The sequence below is a fragment of the Suillus clintonianus genome, assembly GCF_016758775.1.
Source record: "Suillus clintonianus strain FC179 chromosome Unknown DEU56scaffold_23, whole genome shotgun sequence".
Taxonomy (NCBI): Eukaryota; Fungi; Basidiomycota; class Agaricomycetes; order Boletales; family Suillaceae; genus Suillus; species Suillus clintonianus.
The window spans coordinates 339,252-362,605 of record NW_024539247.1 but is presented as its reverse complement, the minus strand read 5'-3'; the positions used below and the strand labels follow the sequence as shown (position 1 = coordinate 362,605).

The window sequence follows — 23,354 nt, the reverse complement described above, 5'->3', positions numbered from 1 at the left end:
GATTGCGACAAGCGGGGACAGATCGAAAGTCTGGGGTGCCAACACAGGCGAACTGTTCAACACCCTCGAGCCATCATATTGTACGTGTCTGGCATGGACGTTGGATGACAAAACGCTTGCCGCCGGAGGACATAAGATATAATGGTTCCTGCGCACCTCGATACTTATAACGCGAAGAAACAATGGGCACATGTTTTGACGTCGGCAATTAATTGATGCATTGGCTCTCATGCCACATGATGTCACTTCTTGAACCAGCTGCAGTATAAACGTGACTCAAAGTCTCGAATATAAGCGGCACAAAACGAGGACGTCTGGTTTCTCGAATTTCCGGCGTCTGAGGATAGAAATCGGCAACATCTCGATGGCCAATTGACATGATTCCTGAAGGGCCTAGAAGTATCGTTGACTTGTTTGCTGTGCCATGATATCAGATTACCCAGTGAGTAGGGATACCGCACAAGGACCTAGGGACGTAAATATCACCAATCAGGTGACATCATGCTCCAGTCATCCTCGAGTCCTCTCCTAAGTATGAAGACACCGAGGTCTCTTTCAACACAACCACCATCTCAGCAGAAACATAGTTCCAAGATGCACCCAACCTCTAATTTCCGCCAGCAGGGAGATATGTCCCAGCGATACTGGCATAATCAGTCGCCACGGAACAGATTTGTGCGCTGAATGGTTCCGTACTGACTGCGACCGCTCATCATACACGCAGTTCATCATGACCGCAGCTCTCCTTGCTGGGACAGGGCTTGCGTACTATTGGGGCTACCGGGGTGTGGACCGGAGGCACAGTTCCGACAGTGAGTGTATTATGATTAGGTTCGGGAAATTGTGTTCATGGCATTGTTTCCATCGTTAGAAGTGTCTGCGAAGAAGTAGTCAGCATGTTACGGGAATCAAACGATCACATGGAGAATATTTGACTGGTCCCCCCTCGCACGATGAAAAATTATTAATTTGTACTCGTCTATCCTACTTTTATGTCTCTCATAATGTTTTTGTACGACACCTATTGCTGTCAGTAAGATGACAAGCCAATATTTTGCGAATGTCACAACATACCTTTGACACACTGTTCCCGGGGTAATTAACAATCCGAATCATTTGATAGCATGTCAGCTTCTAGTCCATGTTTGACCACTGATTGGTCAATGAGGTACTGCAGGGTTGATGTATTTTCGTCACACCTGGGCAACAATCAATGAGATGCAAACGCCCATGAATGTAGAGACGCACAGCCTTGATATAGACCCCTCTACGTCACCTAATGCCTTCTGGGCTGCCCGCAATACAGGCGCATGTTCACCGCTGCGATCCCTCAGGAAGCGACCGTGTGCAGTAATCACAGTCTGCACCCAAATGAGGTCGAACTCAAGATGAGGGCTCTTCTCCAGATGCTCCGCTGTGAATCGAAGGAGTGCAGGAATATAAACATCAGGCATTTGTCGTGCAACAAGGCGTATGTCACTGCGGGGGATGCGCTCGTAAACTTGCTGTATGATTGGCTTTTCATTCAAGCGGAATGCTAGAACAAGCGCTTTCAGGTACTCGCCCTCTGCGAGGATATTGAGCACAGCTTGCGGAGTGAGATCTAACGTGAGGTCGAAAGGGTCAAACATGATGGTGTCGTCAAGAGAGTAGATCAAGAGGCCTTCGGTGCTTGCGGCTGCCCAAGCACGCCCTGTTGGTGAGAAGCGTACGCATTTAGTGCGTGCTTCTTGGCGGTGCTTTCGTACAGACATGTCGCCCGCTCCTCTCGATGCGCCTGGTAAAGCTGTATCCATCCTATCTTCTAGGTCGCTGGCATCGCCGCGGTCATCAATAAGATCGATATTGATACCTGCATCGTTGACCTTGCGACTGTCTAGAAACTCCTGGGTGCCATCCAGCGAGAGGTTTTCTGAAATCTGAAACTTCTTCACGAGCACTCCCTCTCCTTCGCGTACGTCGTATAGACAAACGTACTTGCTATTTCCGCCGGCAAGCAAACACGACCCATCTGCAGTATATGTAAGACTCGTGAATGCCTTCGTGGAGGAACTATTGGCAGCCGCGACTCGATCATCGGCTTTCCGTCCTCCAGAAACATCCTTGCGGCCATCAATGACATTTGTCTGTGTTCCGGATCGCACATCAAATAATGTGATCTGGCCATCAAGCGTCGACGCTCCTAGCTCCACGCCGTCCGGTCGGAATGCAATCGAGAGAACATCGGAGGAGAGGGTAAGAGGCTCCACAGCGCGTGATCTACCGAAAACGCTCCAAATGCGAATGGTGCGATCCCAGGAACCACTCGCCAGTTGATTGGCACCCGTTGGCGAGAAGGCAAGCGCAGATACGGGTGCTTCATGGCCGGCGAGGATGTCAAGGAGCTTCCCGGTCTGGACTGACCACATAAAGACTTCGAATGTGTCAGTTGAGCCTGCGGCAACAACTTCTCCCGATGGGTCGACTGCTATGGAAGAGAACTGAACAGGAGAAGGGGAGGTGAAAGTCCGGAAATTCCGGTACCGAACTAGGTCGAATGCACGAACGGTACCATCAAGGGAGGCGGAGAAGAGAACGGAGCCGTGCTTCGCAAATGTGATGCCCATTATGGGTGCCGTGTGCTCTGAGAAAGTTACGAAGCAGAAACCATTTTGTACAGACCAGACCTTGAGCTTGCCATCATCACCCCCCGTGGCGATGGTCTGCCCGTCTGGAGCGTAAGCCAGCGTGTTCATATCGAAATAGTGCCCCTGTTGTTTGAGGATGTAGGACTCTGACTGCCATTCCCAGACAAGGAGTTGACCAAGCCTACGTGCGCCGAAGGCAAGCCACTCTCCGGATGGGGATATTGCAACAGATGAGATCTTCTCCTGCGAGATGCTCAGAGTGTGAATATTTGTGAAGTCTGGAAGTTCCCAAAGTCCGAATACTCCACTGGAAAATCCCACAACCAAGAGGTTTGAAGACGGGTGGAAGGTAGTACAGACCACCCTCGTGTTTGGGAGATTGAAGTAGTGGCGGTCATGTACACCCCACCTTGTGCGAGGAATTGAATGAGCGAAGGCTGGAGAAACAAGCTGTAGAGCCTCATCGCCGTCTAGATCGTCTTTGGCCGTCCATGTGAAGACAGCACCATCACGACTGACAGTGTATATCTGAGCATATGTAAGTCAAAGGCAAGATGAAAGACTAGCATAACTTACAAATTCACCATTGGCAGAGAAGTATGCTCCAACAACAGCATCCTTATGGCCAGCAAATGTTTTTGGTCGAAACCCTTCCAAGGGATCGAGGGTGAATAATCGGGCAGTCATGTCGCGCGATGTCGTTATAAAGCAGCTGATCACAATGAGTTCAGTGGTCAACTACAATATCTAGACGGACTCACGTTGAATCCGGTGACCATTGAATACTGGATACCTCGTCATGATGCCCCGTGTATGTGCGATGAAGTACAAAGGGTGCAAACTCTCGAACCAAGTGATTTGGCGTGCGCCAAACTTGCACATGCGAATCATGGGTCACCGCGATGAACCTGTAACGTGATCATAAGATGAAAGCCATCGACCGCAGGAAACATGCAGAACTCACTTTCCATCAGGTGAAAATTGTATGTCCTTGACCGGTTTTTGGAAGTTGAAATGATGCAAAACCACGCCTCTCTTGAAATTTATCAGCAATGCTCTGCCATCTGCGCAAAATCATCAGTATTCGCAAGACTTTGCAAGTTTCCAAACGAACCTTCATCGACAGACACTAGAACGTTCCCATCTGGACTGAGGGCAATTGCAGCGATGTTTTTGCGATTCTCGACTGGTAGTGTTCGGGATTTATTGCTTAGGAAAAACGTCGTCCTTCAGGATCTCTCATATGATATGTGATGCACTTACTTCACCAAATCAAACACTGATACTCGATTCCCGACAGGACTCAGCAGCGTGTTTCCATCGGGAGTAAAAAGAATGTTGCCCTGCTGATAAACTGTCCCACAGATGTTGGAGAACTAAGCAGATGATGAACTACTGTTACTGTTGACTGGTACAAAGTCTCACCTTGTAATTCGCCTTCATAGATTCCGAGAATGAGGAGCAGGCTTGCTTGAAGCAAAAGCTTTCAGCACTCTCACACTTGCTGGAAAATGTAGTCACGTGATACGGGTACTACCTACGCATGTACTATGTGCAGAGTCCTGCATGCAGATGTTGCAACGCACCTATTTCACAATCTTAGCTATGTTAGTTGTGACCTGATTGCCCTCAAGAACACAAGTAGTGAAGTGGGCATGAACTACTAATAAGTATATTCTGGTTGAAAACGGAAATATTGATACGCAAAATACAAGTTTGACTGTCACATTATCGTGCCAACATACTTCACTCACCCATTTGCCAACGTTCCCGGTGTCTTCTCGTCGCTCAGGTTTGAATCCGGACGTCGTAAACTCGTCCAATATCGTCCCCCTCGGAAGCTTGGACGCGTGTTGTTGGAATTGGAATCCTTCCTAGTCAGGTCGGTAAACGCTTGCTGGAAAGTTGTAAGGCTAGATATTGTTCTTCTCTCGCTGTTGGCACCCATACCTTCATGGTTCTGTTGACGAGAAATATGTCGCCTGGGAGGAAGTCAATATTTGAAGTCAATAAAATTCATGATATATCAGGTGGGTATGACAGGACCTGTGATACGGAATCCTCACGCTATAAAATGTTGGTTTGGGATGGCGAGAAATAGTTCGACGCCACTTACGATAACCTGCATTATGTATCCCGAAGGACCGAGACCTATAGATTATTTCAGTAAACATATATTTTCGCCGATGCATTATATTTGCTCACCCCTTCAAGAGGCAAATTTTGACTCGTGATGCCGGTCATGACTTAGAAGACCATAAGTTGCGAGTAGTGGGTTCTGACCTGTCCAGCGACACTCGACACTATCCCGAAACTCAGACATATGACACCGCAGACAAGAACAGAATCTTGAAAGGTACCCTGAATCGAAGTCATGGCAAAGGCTGAATTTTAGCAGACAAGGTTCATTGCAAGCATCAACACTGTAATCGTCTATCAATGCCATTATTTGGTAAAACAGCATTTCGATCGTATATTAACCAGCAGATGGGTGGAGCAGCAAAGTTAGGAAGCGTACTTGATTTACCAGAATTACGCTATGGCATCATAGGCCCCACTCGAAGGTTCGTGGAGGCTCCAAGATGACGGGTAGTCTCAAACGAGCACGACGCACTTCAAACAGTGCACGAAATTGTCTGCTTCATGCCTCACGTAAAACAATCAAGACATGGAATGACAGAAATGAACAAACTCACGAGGAGCCGCGATCATTCTCAAGGTCTGCGTTCCGTTTCCGGAGGCTGTCGCCTCCTGCTTTCTTTGAGCGACGTCTTTACATAAAGAAAACTGCCACCGGCAGCAAGAATGAGGCCGCCCCAACCAAAAGCCTTCGCGGGAAACAAAGTTCAGGGTGTCAATCACAAGTTGGCTTCGGCTGGCCACTCACCATCCGTCGACTAAGCATCCCAAAATTACACTGATATGATGTCAAGTTCAAAGCTCCGCAGTGAAAGTGAACGACTACGTTATTTTCAGAATCTGGGCAGCTGTCGGGCGTAGATCGAGCGTCGGGTGCCACAACCCGTAAATGAATACGGTAGACGGTTAACGTTTGTCCAGTGACAACATTTGACTGTGACATGGTGTGACACTTCTGTAACACAGTTTCTCCGAGTCAAAACATTTTCATGTCTCTGTCCCAAGTTCGTCCCCAATGCATTGTGTACTAGCCTAGCTCGGCTACATGTCGCAGTTTTCAGACATCGGTTCAGATAACCTGTTTGACATTATCGTTCCAAGGCTTCAGAGGGTTGTTTGAAAGCTGTATGACCTCAAACTCGCTATCAACATTGGCAAGCGTGTACTTATACATACATCGCAAGTCTGTATATTTTCCTCGCTGCACTCATTTCATCCTATGCGGGGTATGTAGTTACTGTGGCTTCATATTGTTTTGTTATCTAACGTCTATTACCGCAGTTTAATCTTACGATTGGGGTCAAGTGCCAACTGATTCTTCGTAGTAGACTGCGAATGGCCGAGCCAATGACACCGTTTCCCTTACAGTTAGGTTACCGCATAGAATGTCACGCATGAGCAATCAATCACAAGCAAGCGATTCTTGGCGATTTTCCAAGTCACAAGCCTTTCCCAAAGGACTTTGCAACTCACACTCTTACTGTAATTGCGTCACTCAGGAACTGGGGTACTGATATCGGCGCTCTTGTGGCCCATCAGACGATTCAGACCTTCCGCGATACACTTACCCCCCCACGCTCCTCGGTGGGTGGTAGCCCCAGCCTGTATTCTCTTGGACTGTGCGCATCGCCCTCCCACCAGCTCCCACCCTCATCTTGGCAGAATCAATCGCCTATGCATTGGCCCATCAGGCTGTGATAACAGTTACAGAGCAGGTGATGTCATTGTTCCTGGTTGCTACGGTATACATGCACACCACTGGCAGATCCGATACGGTGCCCCTACCCCACTTACCACAAAAACACCATCAGTCCGCAACCTTCAGGCAAGGTTTACAGGGTACTATGGGTCCAGGGACAACAGCGTCTTCTGAATGTGCTTCATATCCGTTGAGTGGCAGTTTATGTAGCTTAATTATAGGTATGCCATGCGAGCGAAGAGGGATCGTGGGGCTGCTTTCACGCGCTCACAACCCCATTCGCTGAGGTTTCGCCCAAGAGCTGCGTATTCTCAATAGCGTGTGCGATCGGCGCCTACTACTACTTGCTCGGTTGTGAAACAAGCTTCTGCTAATTAAAGATACGCTGGCTTGTCCCCAGTTTCCCAATTCCAACCTAGAACAGATAGTCGGAATGTTCCTCGGATGTGGCACGAGGTTTGTCATGATAAAAAGGGCATGTGCCATTTTCCTTCATAGCTTTCGTCACTTTTCTCACAAAGGGTTCTCGAAGGTAATGCTTGGTTCTCGGCGACTCACATGGCCTCACGTCTTGTCCAATGACGGTGTCGGCTGTTTGTTATCAACCGAAGTTCTTCTTCGCTCTTTCTTCACGATTGTTCACGCTTTTGATTCCGTAGATGCGAAACCGCCGGTAATTCAGGGAATGTTGCCGAACGATGGCCCCCATCGGGTGCGCTGAAGTTCATTTGCCTTATCTCCGCAATGGATTGAGAGGAGAAATATCATGAACAAAGGGCAGACCTTACGATATATCTGCCAGTGAAATGGATGCGTCACCGAAGTTGGTGAGATTGGTTGGGTATATATTGTGACCGGAGCAGAAGATAGAACGCTTTCATCAGTCCGTGGATATGGCTCGGCAGCCATGTCGTCACCTTGAATGATTCAAATGCTTTTCAAATCTCAGCGTTATTACATTTCGCGAAGTTCGTGCTAGGTCTAGAATTCGAATGTGGAGGGCCCTGCAGTCATGCTACGTAGCTGGCGAGCCCTACTGGATTTAAACCAAAGGAACCAACATGTGTGCGAGTTCAGGTAGAATTCATCGACGAAGCAGTAGAACGCCTGAGTGACGTCGGATACCAGTAACGCGGACTATGTTTGCTAAATCGGGAAGCGATCGGCGATTATTACTGCGCATACTGTAAGATGATTTATGTGCAAATATAGAAAGTTAGGAATTTCGTACATAATGTTGTTTATTAACCGAATGCTGTCACACTAACGTAATTTTCTTTATATGTGTGTTGATGTCACTACTTTGGTCGTCACAATATTGCCTTTCTTCCCTTCAGCTATAAATGTTGTCCTTACCCTCCCTAACCGTTTAACGATCCGACCCCTACCCTGGCTCCGTTCAAAAAATCTCTACGACTCTTCTCTCCATATATATAGAGCTGTCGTTCTCTCTCTCTACCACACTCTCACTAGCCACCATTCAGCCGACTCATCCCTCTCCCCCTGCCAGCAATATGCCTGGCACAACACCATACATTGGCAATGCTACGAGAATTTGGGAAACAAATGTGCACTGGAGCTTGTACTCTCAGTGCGGAATATGGGATCCTAAAGGACGTGGCGTGGATATATGGGAATGTATTAGAGCCCGTAAGTTGCCACTCTCCTTTCCGTCTCTGAGTCTCAGCAGTCCTAATATGTTCCCCTCTAGATGATTCAACTCAATTTACCCAGGTTCGCCACCTGTCTCGCATTGTTATCTCTATGTCGTATTAATCTCACCCTTTCCAGCCGCCTAACGGTTTATACTGGCGCTACATCGCCCGCCGGTAACCAGCTCATGGTTTCATTGAACACTGCCATAAAATACACCCTGACGCCGTGATTCCATCACGTTACCCGTCTTGGTCATGTGGTACCCACAGACGTCCTCACCTGGTTTAAGGAGAGCGTCATGCCACCCTCAACGTCGCAAGTGAAGGATATATATCTCCCAGGTCTAGGAGACACGCGTGGTCACATTGCCTTCGCTGAGGATGTGGAAGGTCATTTCATGAATGACACGCATTTTTACGATAATACTCGCTTCTGCATTTTCTTTGGCTGGTTCCGCTTTTCGGTTTGGTCACGTTCCACCCCTTTTTTCGGTATATTTGCTTATTTCATTGGGTCTTCTGGCAAAAAATCACTTACGATACATATCTATTCTAATATCCACTGTGACTTTTTGAGAGGCGACCAATAGTTGGAGGACAATGTCGTTCACGTTTTTCAAACCGCTACAAACCCAGATTAAATGTTCCTGGTTGCAGGATGTGCATGGTCTCCGTCACCAGGGGCAAAGTATGTACTAGGTGAGCCCCATCATATTGCTGAGAGTATTGAAACAGTCCACCTCACCCGTGGCAAGCACTGCACTATCACTGAGACACGTTGAAATTCATTGTTAATCAATTGGCCGCGTTATCATTGCCGCGTAACATAGCCTTCCTGTCCCTGGTGACTACCATAGCGCGGGGGGCGCACTGGGGTAAATCTTGGACCCTCCTCAAAACACGTCATGTTACGCATCCTGGAAAATTGGATCTCACACGTCCAACCAGAACCATGTAATAATGTATGACATGAGAAGTAGACTTGTAACGGGGTGCAGAAAAGATAGGGGCATGCGGGAATACGCAATTAATGTCTGAAGTGGAAGCACCCTCTTTCGTAGGTCAATAATCTACAAGCTGATGAGTCTCGCAAAGCTTTGGATACATATGGCGGGGAGTAGTCTATAAGCATCAGTGTCACTGCGTGAGTTTTCATCTCGCAGGAGACCTGATTATTTGCCAAAACATCTATAGTACCATGCGCTTTTGAACGCAAAAAGCGCTGCATGCGATAATATCATTCCCCCATTCCGCTCGGCGCCTCGACATAATCGGATACGGATGACTGAAGGGCCTCCCATATCAAGAGCGCCTCGACAAAGTCGGATACGGGATGTGACTGAAGCCTCCCATATCAAGAAGACGACGATCGCTCAAACAGGTAGCCGAATAGTCTTGCCGGCGCCAAATCCAGCTGTAGGCTCCGCGAACACGCACATCCTCAGATCGTTATCCCCGACTATAATCTACTTGGGGTCCTGAAGACTATGAAACGCCAGCACTAGCCTTGGCATCTCCCGGATGTGATTTGGAGGAGAAAAAATGGTTATCGGAAGCCGCATTGCATTGAGAGATGAAATCATGATAAGTCCTGATAGGGTATGATGCGCCAAGATCCTTGGTACAGTCTCGCCGGCGCGAGGATATTGTACGGTCTTCTTGCCATCAAGAACATGACGGATCGGAGAACGATGGATGACTTGATGAGGGCCATAAGGGGTTTTCATTTATTGCGTCGTTAAACGGAGCTGGTGTTGTTCACCATGGCACATCCTCATGGCACCCGGTAGGCGTAGGCAGAGGTACTGTCTCCATGTGTAATGATATATAAACTCAAATCTGCGAGTCTTAATTAGCAGCAGCGACAGGCGAGCGACGTCGGCGGGCGCACGTTTAAGTCACCTGCCATCGCTCATTATAAAAATACCAGATCGCCGGATGGTTCTCGAAAGCTCGGATATGTACTGTCAGTCTGTCAACTAGAAGGAATGCCGCTCGCGGTGAAAGCTCGGATAATTTAACCTGCGAGAATCTGGTTACATTCCTGTGGCCCTCGACCTCGCACGATGGCTTTGATACTGGAGCTACTCATTCGTTTTTGGGTAATGCGGGGCAGATAAACGAATGATCGGTCCGAAGATGGTTAGCGGGGCATGGATGGTATTCCCCTCCTGAACAAGACGATAGTGAACATGACATTGAACAGCAATCAAACGGGCATGAATTTGCAATTGGCACGTAAGTCTTCTAGTGCGACTTATTTTTGCATCACTTGGTTCTTGATGTGATTGCGTCGAAGGCGATCCCCAACATTGCATGAGCGCCCAACATATTTGTTTTCCGTGTCCAGACTGGGTGATGCATAAGCCACGCACTGCTGCAGCAAACGATATTTACAGTCAGGCTCAAACATGATAAGCAGTGTATTAGATCAAAAGAGGTTCGATACAATACAGTCAAATAGAACAGGCGATGCTGGAATTATAATTATTTGGGCATAATATTTCCTGGAGAGGGACGTCAAGTATCAAAGCAGTAAGTAAAACTCGATATCACAGGAGGTAGACACATACAGAACTGATGAGGTCCGTTGATGATCACCTGATCATGCTACCATCGTCAAACCTGGCAACATCTTAAGGTATTCTGTGAAGTGTGACCCGGCACCCTTGTTGTGGTGTATGGTGAGCCACTTGAGTGGGCATTTGGAGCGAGTAACAAATGCCGAGAATTGATCATGTGGCCACGGATATCTCCTCGGCGAGCAGAAGCGGATGACCAGCTCCTCCAACGCTGGTAAGGTCAGGGCTTCGAATATGTCACCCAAGCCAGCGCGGATAACATTGATCTCAAGTCGATCGATACTGCGGTTCACCGTGTTTATCAGAGGGAAGGGCTGCATGTCCGTCCGCGACGATGGATTCGCACATATAGCGGAAATGCTGACCCGTTGGACTTGCGTGCAGAGGTCGATGACCTGCAGAAAAGTAGCACCGCTAACCAGTGCGAACTGTATCTTCAGTTCCAGAAGCTGGTGCCAAGGTAAATCAATGGAACGCAAAGAGTGTAAATCGGAAGTGAGGGATTGCAAGACCACGGAACGAAGTTGTGGCGTTGGGCTGGGTATGGAAACCAGGAAGTCCGCTTTCTGGAAGGTGACCTGAAAGCGCGACAGGGACTGAACAGAGTTGTCCAATAAACCTTGTACAGGAGGACCATGCCACCAAAGGTCAGAACATTGGCTCAAGAAAGGTTGAAGCCATTGTATGGAAAGAGGCTTGTCCCCATCTGAGAGGCCCACGTCATGAACCACACGAATGGATAGTGGGACACTCCTGGCTTTCTCTAGCCAGCACTTGTATGTATCACCACCAGATATCTCTGCTTTAAGCAGGGATATACTCAAGGACGTCCATAATCGAGGGGTGGATAGGGCAACTGCTCGCCACTGACGACAAACCCTTGTCAAGACCAGTGGGCAATCGTTCGATGAAGGCGTAACATAACTTGTCTGGGGAAGACACCGAATAAATATCTCCCCAAGAAGCTCGGATGGTAGCAAGCAACGTGCTGGAGATACCAGCGCTTCGTGGAATGTCAACGACTCTTGCACACTGACTCGCTTCTCCTTCAATCTAGCCTGGATTCCTTGTAATTTGTCCAATGTATGGTTGAGGATGTTAATGTGGTCGTCAAGGGCTGCAAGTTGCGACTTTCGCTGCGTTACAACAGCGTGAATGGTTGAGACTTTGTCGGACGGAACATGGCTGGTGGAACGATGATAAGACAACGATGTCGGCGTCAGATCAGATAGCTGAATCAAAGCGTCAACTTTGATATAGACGAAGAAGATCAAAAAAAAATTATACCGATAGGATGGGAGACTGGGAGTGGCACCATGATGAGCAATGATCACGCCATCGCAACTGACAAGCAGCAAACTCACCAGTGCTTCATCCAGCAAACCATGCATTAAATCGAGACTAGTCATTTAAAGAACTTCCTGTGACGTTGCGCGGCGGTTTTGGCGGTACGATATTGCTTGAGAGGTGCAAAGCAAGTTAACCAGGCATGCCACGTTGTGAACGTTCAACGTTGACTCACTCAACAGGCGTCGAATCTGAATCAAGTACGGGTCGCTGCCGTGCAAGTTCTTTCGTTTATTGCTTCGCCAATGCGGTTTTGGTCTGTTAGTTGGCTAGATGACCACTGACTTCTGGAGTGGTGGAGTGTTCACACTATAGAGGCTAGCGTAGGACCTATGCCCACGGTGGTTCGCGTGGACCTGAGGTCCGACAAACTACTGAACAATAATGACAGTGGCATTTCTGCTCAAGATTTGAATGTCTTTCATGGTCTGTCTCCGTCCGTTAGCTAGTGCATATCTGCGAGCTGACAACCATGACCCGTGCATGCCAATTTGATTATTTTGCTCGTGTGAGTGATGTATCGATCATCTGATTCACCCGGGCCACTCACGGACAAACTACGCTGCGGCTTTGTCTTCGATGCCGTGAACTATCCTTGAACTTTTTATGTCTCTCAAAGACCTTAAGGCTCCCTTTCATCTCCAAAGCTTTCCCAGTGCTCCGAGTTGGCCAGCTCGGACGTTCCATACAATTGAACCCCCTCTCGAGCCTCAATGACATCAAGGCTCCAAGGACAGGACCACGCATTGCATATTCTGTATTATTGATCATTTTTCCCTGCAGGGTTCGCCGTCTGTTGCCCGACATCTTGGCTCGGGAAAAACCAGTCGATGCAGAACGTTGGAGCGGAAGCAAACTCGCTGAACGTTTTTTGTCGACGGATAAAGATTGCTTGATAGCAAGCTTATTCGGTATATATGGGTGAGGCAACGTGTTGAATGTTGTTACAACTCCATTCATGCAATATTTTAGGAAAACTTGATGAACGTATTATGATGTGTCCTAGTACTCTCGTCACCTGTCACACCATTCATCGCCTTCAAACTTTAGCTTTCACCTCGTGGCCACTCTAATTGCTGATGAGTCTATGCTGTAGTGCGGTATGTCATCATGATTCTCGAAAGAGAAGCCTCTGCACATCAGGGTTCGGTGGGAGTGACTATCCTCGATTGGACCAGAGAACTTCACGTGCATCCGATCGGAAGCCGTTCTTCTCATACGGAAACGTGTCAGGCGGAGCCTCAGAATGTGCCTGCTGATTCTGATTGGTCGGCATCGGTGTTGGCGGCTTTCTTGGACTCCAACACGAAGTTGGCATGCGGGTATGCTCAGGCCTTTCCTGTCACCGCGGAAGTTCAAAAATTTGATGCATAGCATCATCTTATGGTTTCAGCAAAAAATTTGCAGCGATATGATTCTGTAAATTAACCCCTTTTGTCCCATCTGCACTCTGGGTTGAGTTTCGCCCAGGGTTGCCTTCATACCGATTACATTCCCCCGTGACACCGTGACGCACGCGCTAGGCAGAGATCGAGACTCCGTCATGATGATGAAGGTATGAGCGCATGGAGCGCATACCACCGATCATGAAACGAAGAGGGTCCTAAATTGGCGACACGGAGGCGTAATGGTCGACCTTTCGCCTAATCGGACTTTTCCTAGCTCTTGAAGTAGTCCCGATCTCCTTCAAAGCCTGTAGGAACGGCTCTTGTCGGAAGTGGACGAAAGGATTGAGGGTGAGGGCTCCATATCTTGTCTAGTTGTCTTGATCCAAGCCAGAAGGGGAGAGGTGGCTGACTAGGTAGCGGAAGAGACAGACAAGAACAGGCGGTGTAAAGGAGATATGTCTTCAGCCAGGTCATAGACCTAGACAGTCCGTACTAAGAATGAATACCAATGTTTTCAAGACACTTACCGGTACCGCATAAGACGATCATACGCACGTCAAAGTTGACGCAACCCTTTGAGGGTCAGACTGTCAACAACGTTTGAAACTATGGTGAGAAGGCTACTGATCGTCGACTCAGTGCATCAGCTTAGAAGACAAATCGATCGCACCTCGCGCTTGAGCAGGAGGATATCCGAGTTCGCCAGAAATCACGAAATCCCTCTTAGGTGGACGTGTACACCCTGCCAGTATTCCGGAGGAAGGCTTCCTGATAATCGTATACTTCTCACCGACTTCATCGTCTAATATTCTAGGATCATTGGGCACCGAATCGAATTTTACTGGCGGTCGAGACTCGGCATGAATAAGGAAATCGATGGAACTGGGAGCTGCCAAATCATGCATCCCAGTTCTCAATGGGAATGAAACTGTACACACCCGTTGAGCGGATCAAAAAGATGTGACGCCCAACACGTTCTACAGTAGGCACGGTCCAACGATTTAGAACAATACTGTTTCCAGCGAGGACATTAGCAGCGGGGCTGCATTTTTAGAGATCTTTAGGTCTGGACTGTACCTTTGTGAGGACAAAATGGACCAATGCGGCTGGATGGCCCCTTACAATACTGGAACTCTCAAGACAACTTCTGTCCTGGCACCCTCCTACTGAACGCGTAGTACAGCATTCATCTTCACTGCGTTTGGTATTTGAGAGGAATGATGGTGTGTGTGCACTGTACCGGTCAGCTAGAGGCGAAAACATAGTCTTATGAACGGAAGTAGGTTCATGACGATTATACATTCCTACTCACCAGAACACGAGTATATTGAAGTCGAACTGTAGGCTGGACGTAGATATCTGAATGAAGATAGTCTGAAGTCACTCCTTCTATAACTTGATCAGAAATTCATGATGGTACTGAGCAAAGTCGAACCCAGGCCTAGTATTACATAAATACTTCAATTGCCGTTCAGTGCTCAGAGTACTTACTCGCACATACTAAGTGACAAGGACTACATTCTACGTTTGAACAGTTTTTACCATCGGAGGCCCTGGTTCGACCGCTACCTTGAAGAACAATTATCGCGATTCAAAGTTTCTCACTTCAATACACGTACCAGGGGATGGACACCGTACAACACCCTTCGGCAACATGGGAAGCAGTCTCAAACGGCATCGTATTTTACAGGCGCCAGCAGCTGTACACGCTCCCCGGAAAGCTTCCAAACCTTGCTGACTACTTGATCGCTGGTTGCAAGAATGGTGGGCCGATAGGTATGTGCTTCATCCAATTATCCAGAATTTGTAGAATGAGAGGTGGCCTAGCACTTATGAGAGATACCTCAAAGCTGGTTGCACTGGGTCGCGGAGGACCTGCATTTACGAAATCTCAAATCCAGGTTTACTCACCTGCCGGGGAGGGCTTGCTGCTATTCAGTGTGGATATTCTGCATCAGGTCAAGAGTTCAACGGGTAGCTAACTCGCGTTTTTGGCAGTGGGATCAAGGCCGAATAGTGCGGTTTGGATGGACTTTCGATGAGCGACTCGTAGTTTTGAACGAGGAGGGCGTATATCGTCTGTACGACCTGCAAGGCGACTACCAGCAGTTCTCGCTCGGAAACGAGGCGGCGGAATTGGGTATAATCGATGCTAGAATACATGAGAATGGACTAGTCGCCCTAACAGGCTCTTTGACTCTCCTAGAGGTGAAAAACTGGGAAGGAGGGAGACCATTGGCGCTTGCAAACCCTGGTATGTCATCATCATCCATACTGTCTGACATGTATCGATTTTCGGTAGGGATATCCGAACCCCCTCATTCGTGGGCAGTTGTACCCCCGGATCAATCGATATCGAGACATGTTGAGGTGCTGCTCTCTGTGGATGCCACTATCCTTGCTGTGGATAATTTGGAAAGTGCAGACCAACGGGTAGCCCGTGGACCATTTTTGCATGTCTCTCCTTCACCAAATGGTAAATTCCTTGCATTGTTAACATTCTCTGGGCTCCTTTGGGTCGTTTCATCGGACTTCCAACGTGAACTAGTCGTTCTCGACACAACAACTATGGGTGCCGAAGGGCCAGTTAATCAAGTGGAGTGGTGCGGCAACGACGCAGTTTTGGTTACTTGGAACGATCTCGCATCCCTCATTCTGCCATCACGAGCTAACTTGGCAGGAGAAACGCTGCGGTTTGGACTGTCTCTCTCTTGCATATCAATAGCTGATGACATCAATAGTTATCTGTATTTTGGGGCCACATTTGTCGTCACGGAGGCCGATGGTGCCCGTATTATAGGGCAGGATGTCTGTGACTTCATCCAGAAAGTGCCCGGTAAGTATGCTCGGGTACTGCTTGTCGCCAGTAGCCTTGACATTCTGCGCACAGTATCTTCAGTATCCATATTCCGTCCAGGCTCGACATCATCATCCGCCATCCTCTTTGCAGCTTGGGAAAGTTTCTTACAAAAATCGCCCAAAGCAGACGAGAACATACGAAGCATTCGGTCAGACCTCGCAGCGGCTGTGAATGAGTGTATTGATGCTGCTGGGCATGAATGGGAGCCTCATTGGCAGAGAAAACTTCTAAGTGCAAGTATCCCGCTTCAAACTGGCCCCTCAGTCACTGATTGAAGACCTTATGATAGGCCGCGAAATTTGGATGGGGATTCCTAGACCTTTACAATCCCACCGATTTTATAGCTATGGGTCAAGCATTGAAAGTTCTGAATGCCGTCCGCTTCTACGAGATCGGAATCCCTCTGACGTATTCGGAGTGAGTTCAGTATCTCTATTGCTCGATGCGACCGGAATTTGAATCCCCACAGGTATCAATATGTATCCCCTACGCACCTCATAAACCGTTTAACATCCCGAAATTTGCACCTTCTTGCTATCCGTGTCTCTTCCTTCCTTTCTCTCAAACCTGACGTTGTTCTCAAACATTGGGCGAGTGTAAAGATCGCACGGCACAAGTCTTCAACTGTGGACGGTGAAGATGATGAAGTGTGCAGACTCATAGTGGATAAGTTTGAGAAGCTCGGGGGTGGAGAAGTGAGCTATGCCGATATTGCCCGGAGAGCATGGGAGGTTGGGAGGACGGGATTGGCCACCAAGGTAAAGGTGCTTCTCGATATCGCACCCTTGTTCTGAAAAATTCTTCGACCAGCTACTAGACCACGAAACCAGGGCCTCAGATCAGGTTCCGTTACTATTAACCATGAAAGAGGACAGAGTAGCTCTTGTAAAAGCGGTCGACAGTGGCGACACCGATCTCGGTGAGTAGTGCCCTGCATTGGAAACCCTGAAATCTGAGACAATTGTCAAGTGTACCATGTATTACTACATCTTCACAAGCGCCTTCCTTTAGGCTCTTTCTTCAAGTTGATCGAGGATGGTGGAGAACAGCTTGCACCTGCAAGCAAGCTTCTTCAAGTTTACGCGCGGGAGCAGAACCGAGAAATGCTGCGAGACTTTTACTATAGCGATGATAGGAGAGTGGAGAGTGCAACTCTGGCGCTGGACGAGGCAGCCCAAATGACCGTACGGGAGATATTTCCTTCTTCAGTTGTCTGCAATTTACAAGTCACTCAGGATCCTCATGCGGTGATGACAGCTGTAAACACGGCAGAGAAGTTCTTTTCCGAGGACAAGGACCGTCCATTTGAAGCCAAGGCAAGGCTCATTATTTGCTTTGCAACTTGTTTTCATTCAACCTCGACCTTAATTATGTAGATGATGAACGAAAGCGTTCGCCTGCTCGCGCTCCAGCAGCAATATGAGAAGGACTCGGATGGCAAAGTCAAGTTTTTCGGGCAAAGCGTCTCAGAGACGATACGCACGTGTATCTTGAACGGCATGAGCAAGAAAGCCGACCGCGTCAAGAGCGAGTTCAAAGTTCCAGACAAACGGTCCGTCAACTGTGATGTGTCTAGTGCCTTTTTAGCTGATCCACCTTTTTCAGATTTTGGTATTTGAAGCTGCACGCGCTTACTTCTATGCGAGATTTCGAAGCATTAGACGTGTTCGCGCGTTCAAAACGGAGTCCTATTGGCTATGAGGCATTCGTAAGACATCTTGTCGAAACTGGACATCTCAAGGAGGCGGCCTCGTACGTGATGCGATGCGATGGCCCAAAGCGCGTAGAGCTTTATGTGTTGTGCGAAGACTGGCGTGCAGCGGGCAGGGAGTGCAAGGAACGCGGAGACAAGAAAGGGATGGAGTGAGTATTTTGGCTCTCGTTTGCCGCTTCCGGACTCATGGTGGTTGAAGGCAACTCAGGAAGTCGTGTCCTAATTCCCTTATTGCCAGAGAGTTGGATCAACTCATGGCATCGATGAAGTGAACTTCCTACCGAGTTCAAGGTGCACTGAGTTTTTGAAGGGAATACCCCAGCCTTCTACGTGATGAGTTTATGCTGTACCCATTGACCACGTTTTTTTTAAATGCAAGATTTGGTGATCCTGTGAACCCTCGCTGAATGACCATGGCGGGCGTTTCAACGTACTGCAAAACAGTTGTTCTCCTCTCTCCGACAAGAGCTCGACCAGAGTTATTTGACCAACATTAGGCTCGCCTCAAAGGGCCAAAGCGCACAAAAGCCATTGTTGCCATTGCGTTTGTCTGGTAATACGGGAGAACTTGGAGGTTGGTTATGTGCTTAACAGCAGACCATTTACCAGATTCTGTAGGAGTCAGAGAAATTTTGTTGTCCGCAGTGTGGGATGATTTATGTACGAGTGCAGACGTGATCTCTGATTCTCTTTAGCTCGCGGTTTTCTCGATAGGTAGGTTTATTGACTTGACCTGACATCCACTTACAATTTTTTGATCACTTAGGTTGCTCGTGGAAATTTTGGACTGAGTTTGAACGAAGATGATCGACATACCTGTGCAAGTTTCAAACATTGTACCCTCCATTGCACTGTGTGCCCGTGGACACGGAATTGACAGCCCGGGTCGACGATGGTGCCGTGTCCTGCACCGCACATGTCCGCAAACCGGGCCAATCAGTCGAAGTCTATACTTATGGGGCCGTGGCGTGCTGTGCCTAGGCTAGAACCAGGTATCACGAAAGATAATGGCTGTTGTATAGAGGGATATAGATTCCCTGGACGGGGAAGATGCAGTTGTTGGTGGTACTACTGCCAATACCAGGTGCTTTGGATATCGGGAGAAACATTCGCGCAGAGTAAGTACTTACATAGTATGAGCTTGCAGTCAGCCTTACGTTAGTTTGGGAACGTGTATTGATGGGATTACATAATTTAGGGTCAGGAGTCGGCAAGGAAGGATTCCCGGATTGCTAGTAAACTACCACAATAATACATTCTTATAAGCCAAACCTTACCTCACCCTTGCCACTCCTTTTTCTGTTCTCCTTACTTCTTTCTCGCTCACCGCCATGTATGCGCTTTTCATCTACATGTCTATTTCTCGTGGCTGACTTTTTCTTAGGTCGGGGGTGGACCAGCAGACCGCAACGTCTGCTACGACAGCTACCTTCATCACTGCGCTTGTCTTCAATGCTGCAGTCTTTGGAATTGAGATAGGCCTATTCACAGTGCTACGTCCATACTTCAAACAAATCTATGAGCCGCGCACACGAGTTCCGGTTGAGAAGTATGCATTCATCTACCAATTCGCCCCGGGCCGCTCATGTTCTGTTCACTCAGGGACCGTGTCAAACCTTTCGAGGCTGGATTTTTAACTTGGCCTATCGCCCTGTTCAAGACAGACTATCGTGATGTTCAACAAGTCAACGGACCAGATGCATATCTTTTTGTCCGATTCTTGCGGATGATGATCCGCGTTCTTCTACCTATTTGGTTTATTTCCTGGATCGTGCTCATGCCGGTCACCTCTGTCAATAACTCAGTTGCCAACAACACCGGACTAGATCGTTTCATCTTTGGAAACGTTGCTCGCAATAACCAAGATAGATATGCCGCCCACATCATCCTCGCATATCTCTTCACTTGTGAGCCCATTTGTTTGTACAAGACTTGTAAATTTGACCGTCTCCACGATCAGTTTGGATTTACTGGAATATCAGACGGGAAATGCAACACTTCACCACAGTCCGTCAGCTGCACCTCGTCAATCCTGCACATTCCCAATCTGTACAAGCAAATACGATTCTTGTAACCGGTATTCCTGCTAAACTTCTTACTGAGCCCGCACTTCGCCAGTTGTATTCCCACCTTCCTGGTGGTGTGAAAAAGGTTTGGCTCAATCGGTATGTACCCCTTACTTTTTTTCTTTTCTTCTTTTCTCGCCGGCTGCTATTCTTTATCGTTTTTCGTGCCTGTTTATTTTGGCTCTTACGAGAATTGCGCCTGCCCAATGATTCTCGTCTGTTTTTACTGCTATACGTCCCACCATGTGTACGACAACCTTGTTTGACCACTTGTCCTTCTCAGGGATCTGAAGGAACTTCCCTCTGTCTACGATCGTCGCTTGGCTGCTTGCGGAAAACTGGAGTCCGCGGAGACATCACTACTTTCAACGGCGGCTAAACTTCGACGAAAGGCACTGAAGAAGGCTACCAGCGCTGGTGATCCGTCCCCTTCTGCGGACCCCGAGCGCAATGTGGCTTTGGCGGAGCGTCTTGTGCCTCAGGATAAGCGGCCTTCGCACCGTCTTCCAGCCGGTTTTATGCCTTTCTCGCTCCCCTTCATCGGCGAAAAGGTCGACACGATTGATTGGTGCAGGCAAGAGATTGCTACTGCTACACGACTGTTGACTACAGGCCGCCAAGCTCTCGCCGATGAAGGCCTTTCACTCCCAGAAGATGTCAATGGAGATGGACAAGTTGACAAAAATGACCGCGCCAAACAGACTTATCCACCACTCAGTTCCGCGTTCGTCACTTTCAACCAACAGATCGCTGCTCACCTTGCAGTTAACGCCTTAACTCACCATGAACCGTACTGCATGGCCGACCGATACCTCGAAGTCTCTCCTCCTGATGTGATCTGGGGTAATCTTGGGCTCAACCCATACGAAAAGCGCATTCGAGTGGTGATCAGCTATAGCGCCACTGCAGCCCTAATCATCTTTTGGTCTATTCCCGTTGCCTTTGTCGGTATCATTTCCAATATCAAAGGCCTTTGCGTTCGCGAATCGTGGCTCGCTTGGTTATGCTCGCTACCAGCCCCTGTCGTCGGAATCATACAGGGCATTCTGCCCCCCGTGCTACTCGCCGTCCTTATGATGCTCTTGCCGATTGTCCTTCGTCTCCTTGGGCGTTTCGAGGGTATTCCGACGCGCACAGGTCTCGAGTTGAGCTTGATGACACGGTTCTTCATTTTCCAAGTAATCGTGAGTATCTCATTGCTCATGAACGGGCGATTTCGCTCACGGTACCTAGCACTCGTTCTTAATCGTCACTTTGAGTTCGGGCATCGTTGCGGCTCTTCCATCACTCCTTGAAAACCCCAGTTCGATCCCGAGTCTCCTGGCTCAATATTTGCCCGAAGCGTCGACTTTCTTCCTGACGTGAGTAATTCTTACGAGCTCGCCGGGGCGGCTGCTGATTAAGATCCCCAGATACATTCTTCTTCAGGGATTATCTGGCGTAGCGGGAGGATTTTTGAATGTCGTTGCGCTCATCCTGTACTACGTCAAGCTGTATATTCTAGGCAGCACGCCACGCTCTGTTTATAACATCAAGTATGCACAGTCAACTGTCGCTTGGGGCACGTTATTCCCGTCCATCACTCTGCTCGTCGTCATCAGTACGTCTGCTCATTACAGTTCACATCAAACATATTAACATTTTATCTCAGCGTTTGCTTACTCCATTATCTCGCCCGTGATCAATGGCCTTGCATGCTTTACATTTATCCTTTTCTATCTCCTCTACAAGTACCTGTTTCTATTCAAGTACACGCAGCCGCCTTCGGCTGATACAGGAGGCTTGTTCTTCCCAAAGGCGATTCAACACGTGTTCGTTGGGATGTATGTTCAACAGATCTGTCTTTGTGCCTTGTTCTTCCTCACAACGGATTCGAACGGGAAGCCAGGCGCAATTGCAGAGGGCGCGCTCATGGTTGTATTGATCGTTCTCACCGCCGGCTACCACGCCATCATCAACAGCTCCTTTGGTCCGCTCACCAGGGCCCTTCCACTCAGTCTTGCGCACAAGACATTCAGGCATCCAGAGCCTTCTCTGGATGAACGGGACAATGGCGTGTCGGGCTCTCAGCGTAAAGAGACGGCCAAGGAGGAGATCGAGGAGGGACCTTCGTCGGCTGACAAGCCTCGCGCCTCGTCCTCCACCGAGTCGGGCGCCGAGCATGCTTCGCAAAGTGACTATGATGATGTGTTCTATGCGCGCAGGCCAGACGGCACGGCGGATTATGGGTTTGCACAACCGGCTGCGTCCCACCCACAACGCATTGTGTGGATCCCCGACGATTCGCTCGGTTTGGGCCGTGAGGAGGTTCAGACGAATAAGGAGTCAGGCGTTAAGGCAACAACTCAGAACGCGAAGATGGATGAGCACGGGAAGGTGGACGTGACAGGTCCCCCTGTCGACCTTGAAAAGTTCTGAGAGATGATCTGGAGTCACTGAGGTTGTTTCCCTTTTTTTCTTGCTGTTGGAATATGGTATCTTTCTTTCTTCCAGCTTCTTGTGCCGCACATTGCATTTTACACTTGACTATACGATGAATATTCATGTTGTCTCATCTGGTCTTATCTGATTCTTCATTTGCCCGTTCAATCACGTCAACCGTTGTAGGTTCAGTATACCCCTTGTCCAATACATAATCCTGTTATACACGCCAATTTATGGATAGTCGTTCTGTAATTCATGAGTTCTTGAGACATGCATTCAGTGACTGTGAATCTGTCCAAATTATGATATCGGAGAAGTGGTGAAGCGGTAATCGCGAGACATGATGGGTGGCTGTGCTGCTTTGACTTGGGAATTCATGTTTGCGTCTTCGTTCCATGTATCGTAAAGACTTCCTAGATCTCAAGTCAATCTCAAGTTGCTCATATGTCTGACTATTGTTCGAGATGGTTGCTATCACGCTTCCACTTGTTGTATCGTCCACTGCAAAGTGTAGCTATCTCATCTGAATTCGACCTGTCATGCTCACGCAAACTGTCTCCTCGGTACTAGGTCAGTTCAATCGGAAGTACTTTATGATATACAATTGATGCGCATCGTTTTCAGCGAACTCTTTGCAATATTATTACATTGTGAAACACACTCGATTCTACTTGTTACCCTAGTGTGCTAGATGAGTTGTACAACTTCGTGCAGGAGTAGCTGAAGAGTATCACAGGATGCTCCGAGTCTCACATAACCTTGCCGTGCCACTTTTGTTGATGGCAGGTTCTCCCGCTAACGCTACCTGTTCGTCTTTTCATCTTAGCGCTTAGTCTAATTTAAATCATCCCAG

At 48.3% G+C, this 23,354-nt stretch overlaps 6 protein-coding genes across 6 annotated transcripts; 4 read left to right on the top strand and 2 right to left on the bottom strand.

Annotated features, from left to right (window-relative positions):
• Positions 1-948: 948 nt before the first annotated feature.
• On the bottom strand, positions 949-4,100 carry DEU56DRAFT_794421 (WD40 repeat-like protein). The gene is made up of 9 exons (XM_041352798.1): positions 4,053-4,100; positions 3,891-4,003; positions 3,742-3,836; positions 3,592-3,691; positions 3,389-3,535; positions 3,204-3,339; positions 1,249-3,155; positions 1,075-1,199; positions 949-1,021 (listed from the first exon to the last, which is right to left on the bottom strand). Exons 1-8 carry the CDS (start codon positions 4,068-4,070, stop codon positions 1,100-1,102), a joined length of 2,616 nt encoding a protein of 871 aa, XP_041210198.1. The 5' UTR covers positions 4,071-4,100; the 3' UTR covers positions 949-1,021; positions 1,075-1,099.
• A 2,062-nt stretch (positions 4,101-6,162) lies between these two features.
• Positions 6,163-7,047, top strand: DEU56DRAFT_794413 (uncharacterized protein). Its single transcript, XM_041352797.1, has one exon. It carries the CDS (start codon positions 6,485-6,487, stop codon positions 6,749-6,751), a length of 267 nt encoding a protein of 88 aa, XP_041210197.1. The 5' UTR covers positions 6,163-6,484; the 3' UTR covers positions 6,752-7,047.
• Positions 7,048-7,979: 932 nt separating this feature from the next.
• DEU56DRAFT_733832 (uncharacterized protein) lies at positions 7,980-8,298 on the top strand (the record flags this gene model as incomplete). Its single annotated transcript, XM_041348352.1, has 3 exons — positions 7,980-8,115; positions 8,177-8,199; positions 8,257-8,298. 3 exons carry the CDS (start codon positions 7,980-7,982, stop codon positions 8,296-8,298), a joined length of 201 nt encoding a protein of 66 aa, XP_041210196.1.
• Positions 8,299-10,725: 2,427 nt separating this feature from the next.
• DEU56DRAFT_911130 (uncharacterized protein) lies at positions 10,726-12,111 on the bottom strand (the record flags this gene model as incomplete). The annotated part of the gene is made up of 3 exons (XM_041357255.1): positions 10,726-11,934; positions 11,990-12,004; positions 12,067-12,111. 3 exons carry the CDS (start codon positions 12,109-12,111, stop codon positions 10,726-10,728), a joined length of 1,269 nt encoding a protein of 422 aa, XP_041210195.1.
• A 2,951-nt stretch (positions 12,112-15,062) lies between these two features.
• On the top strand, positions 15,063-18,408 carry DEU56DRAFT_939930 (Vps16, C-terminal region-domain-containing protein; the record flags this gene model as incomplete). The annotated part of the gene is made up of 13 exons (XM_041358880.1): positions 15,063-15,213; positions 15,265-15,377; positions 15,436-15,691; positions 15,740-16,273; positions 16,328-16,560; positions 16,587-16,714; positions 16,767-17,055; positions 17,108-17,216; positions 17,267-17,481; positions 17,533-17,613; positions 17,674-17,849; positions 17,903-18,160; positions 18,211-18,408. The coding sequence occupies 13 exons, from the start codon at positions 15,063-15,065 to the stop codon at positions 18,281-18,283; spliced, it is 2,616 nt and encodes an 871-aa protein (XP_041210194.1). The 3' UTR covers positions 18,284-18,408.
• An 816-nt stretch (positions 18,409-19,224) lies between these two features.
• On the top strand, positions 19,225-22,774 carry DEU56DRAFT_794378 (uncharacterized protein). Its single transcript, XM_041352796.1, has 8 exons — positions 19,225-19,344; positions 19,396-19,560; positions 19,614-19,918; positions 19,972-20,176; positions 20,361-21,261; positions 21,311-21,438; positions 21,490-21,677; positions 21,729-22,774. Coding segments are annotated over exons 1-8 (2,661 nt in total). The 5' UTR covers positions 19,225-19,342; the 3' UTR covers positions 22,496-22,774.
• The last annotated feature ends 580 nt before the right edge of the window (positions 22,775-23,354 follow it).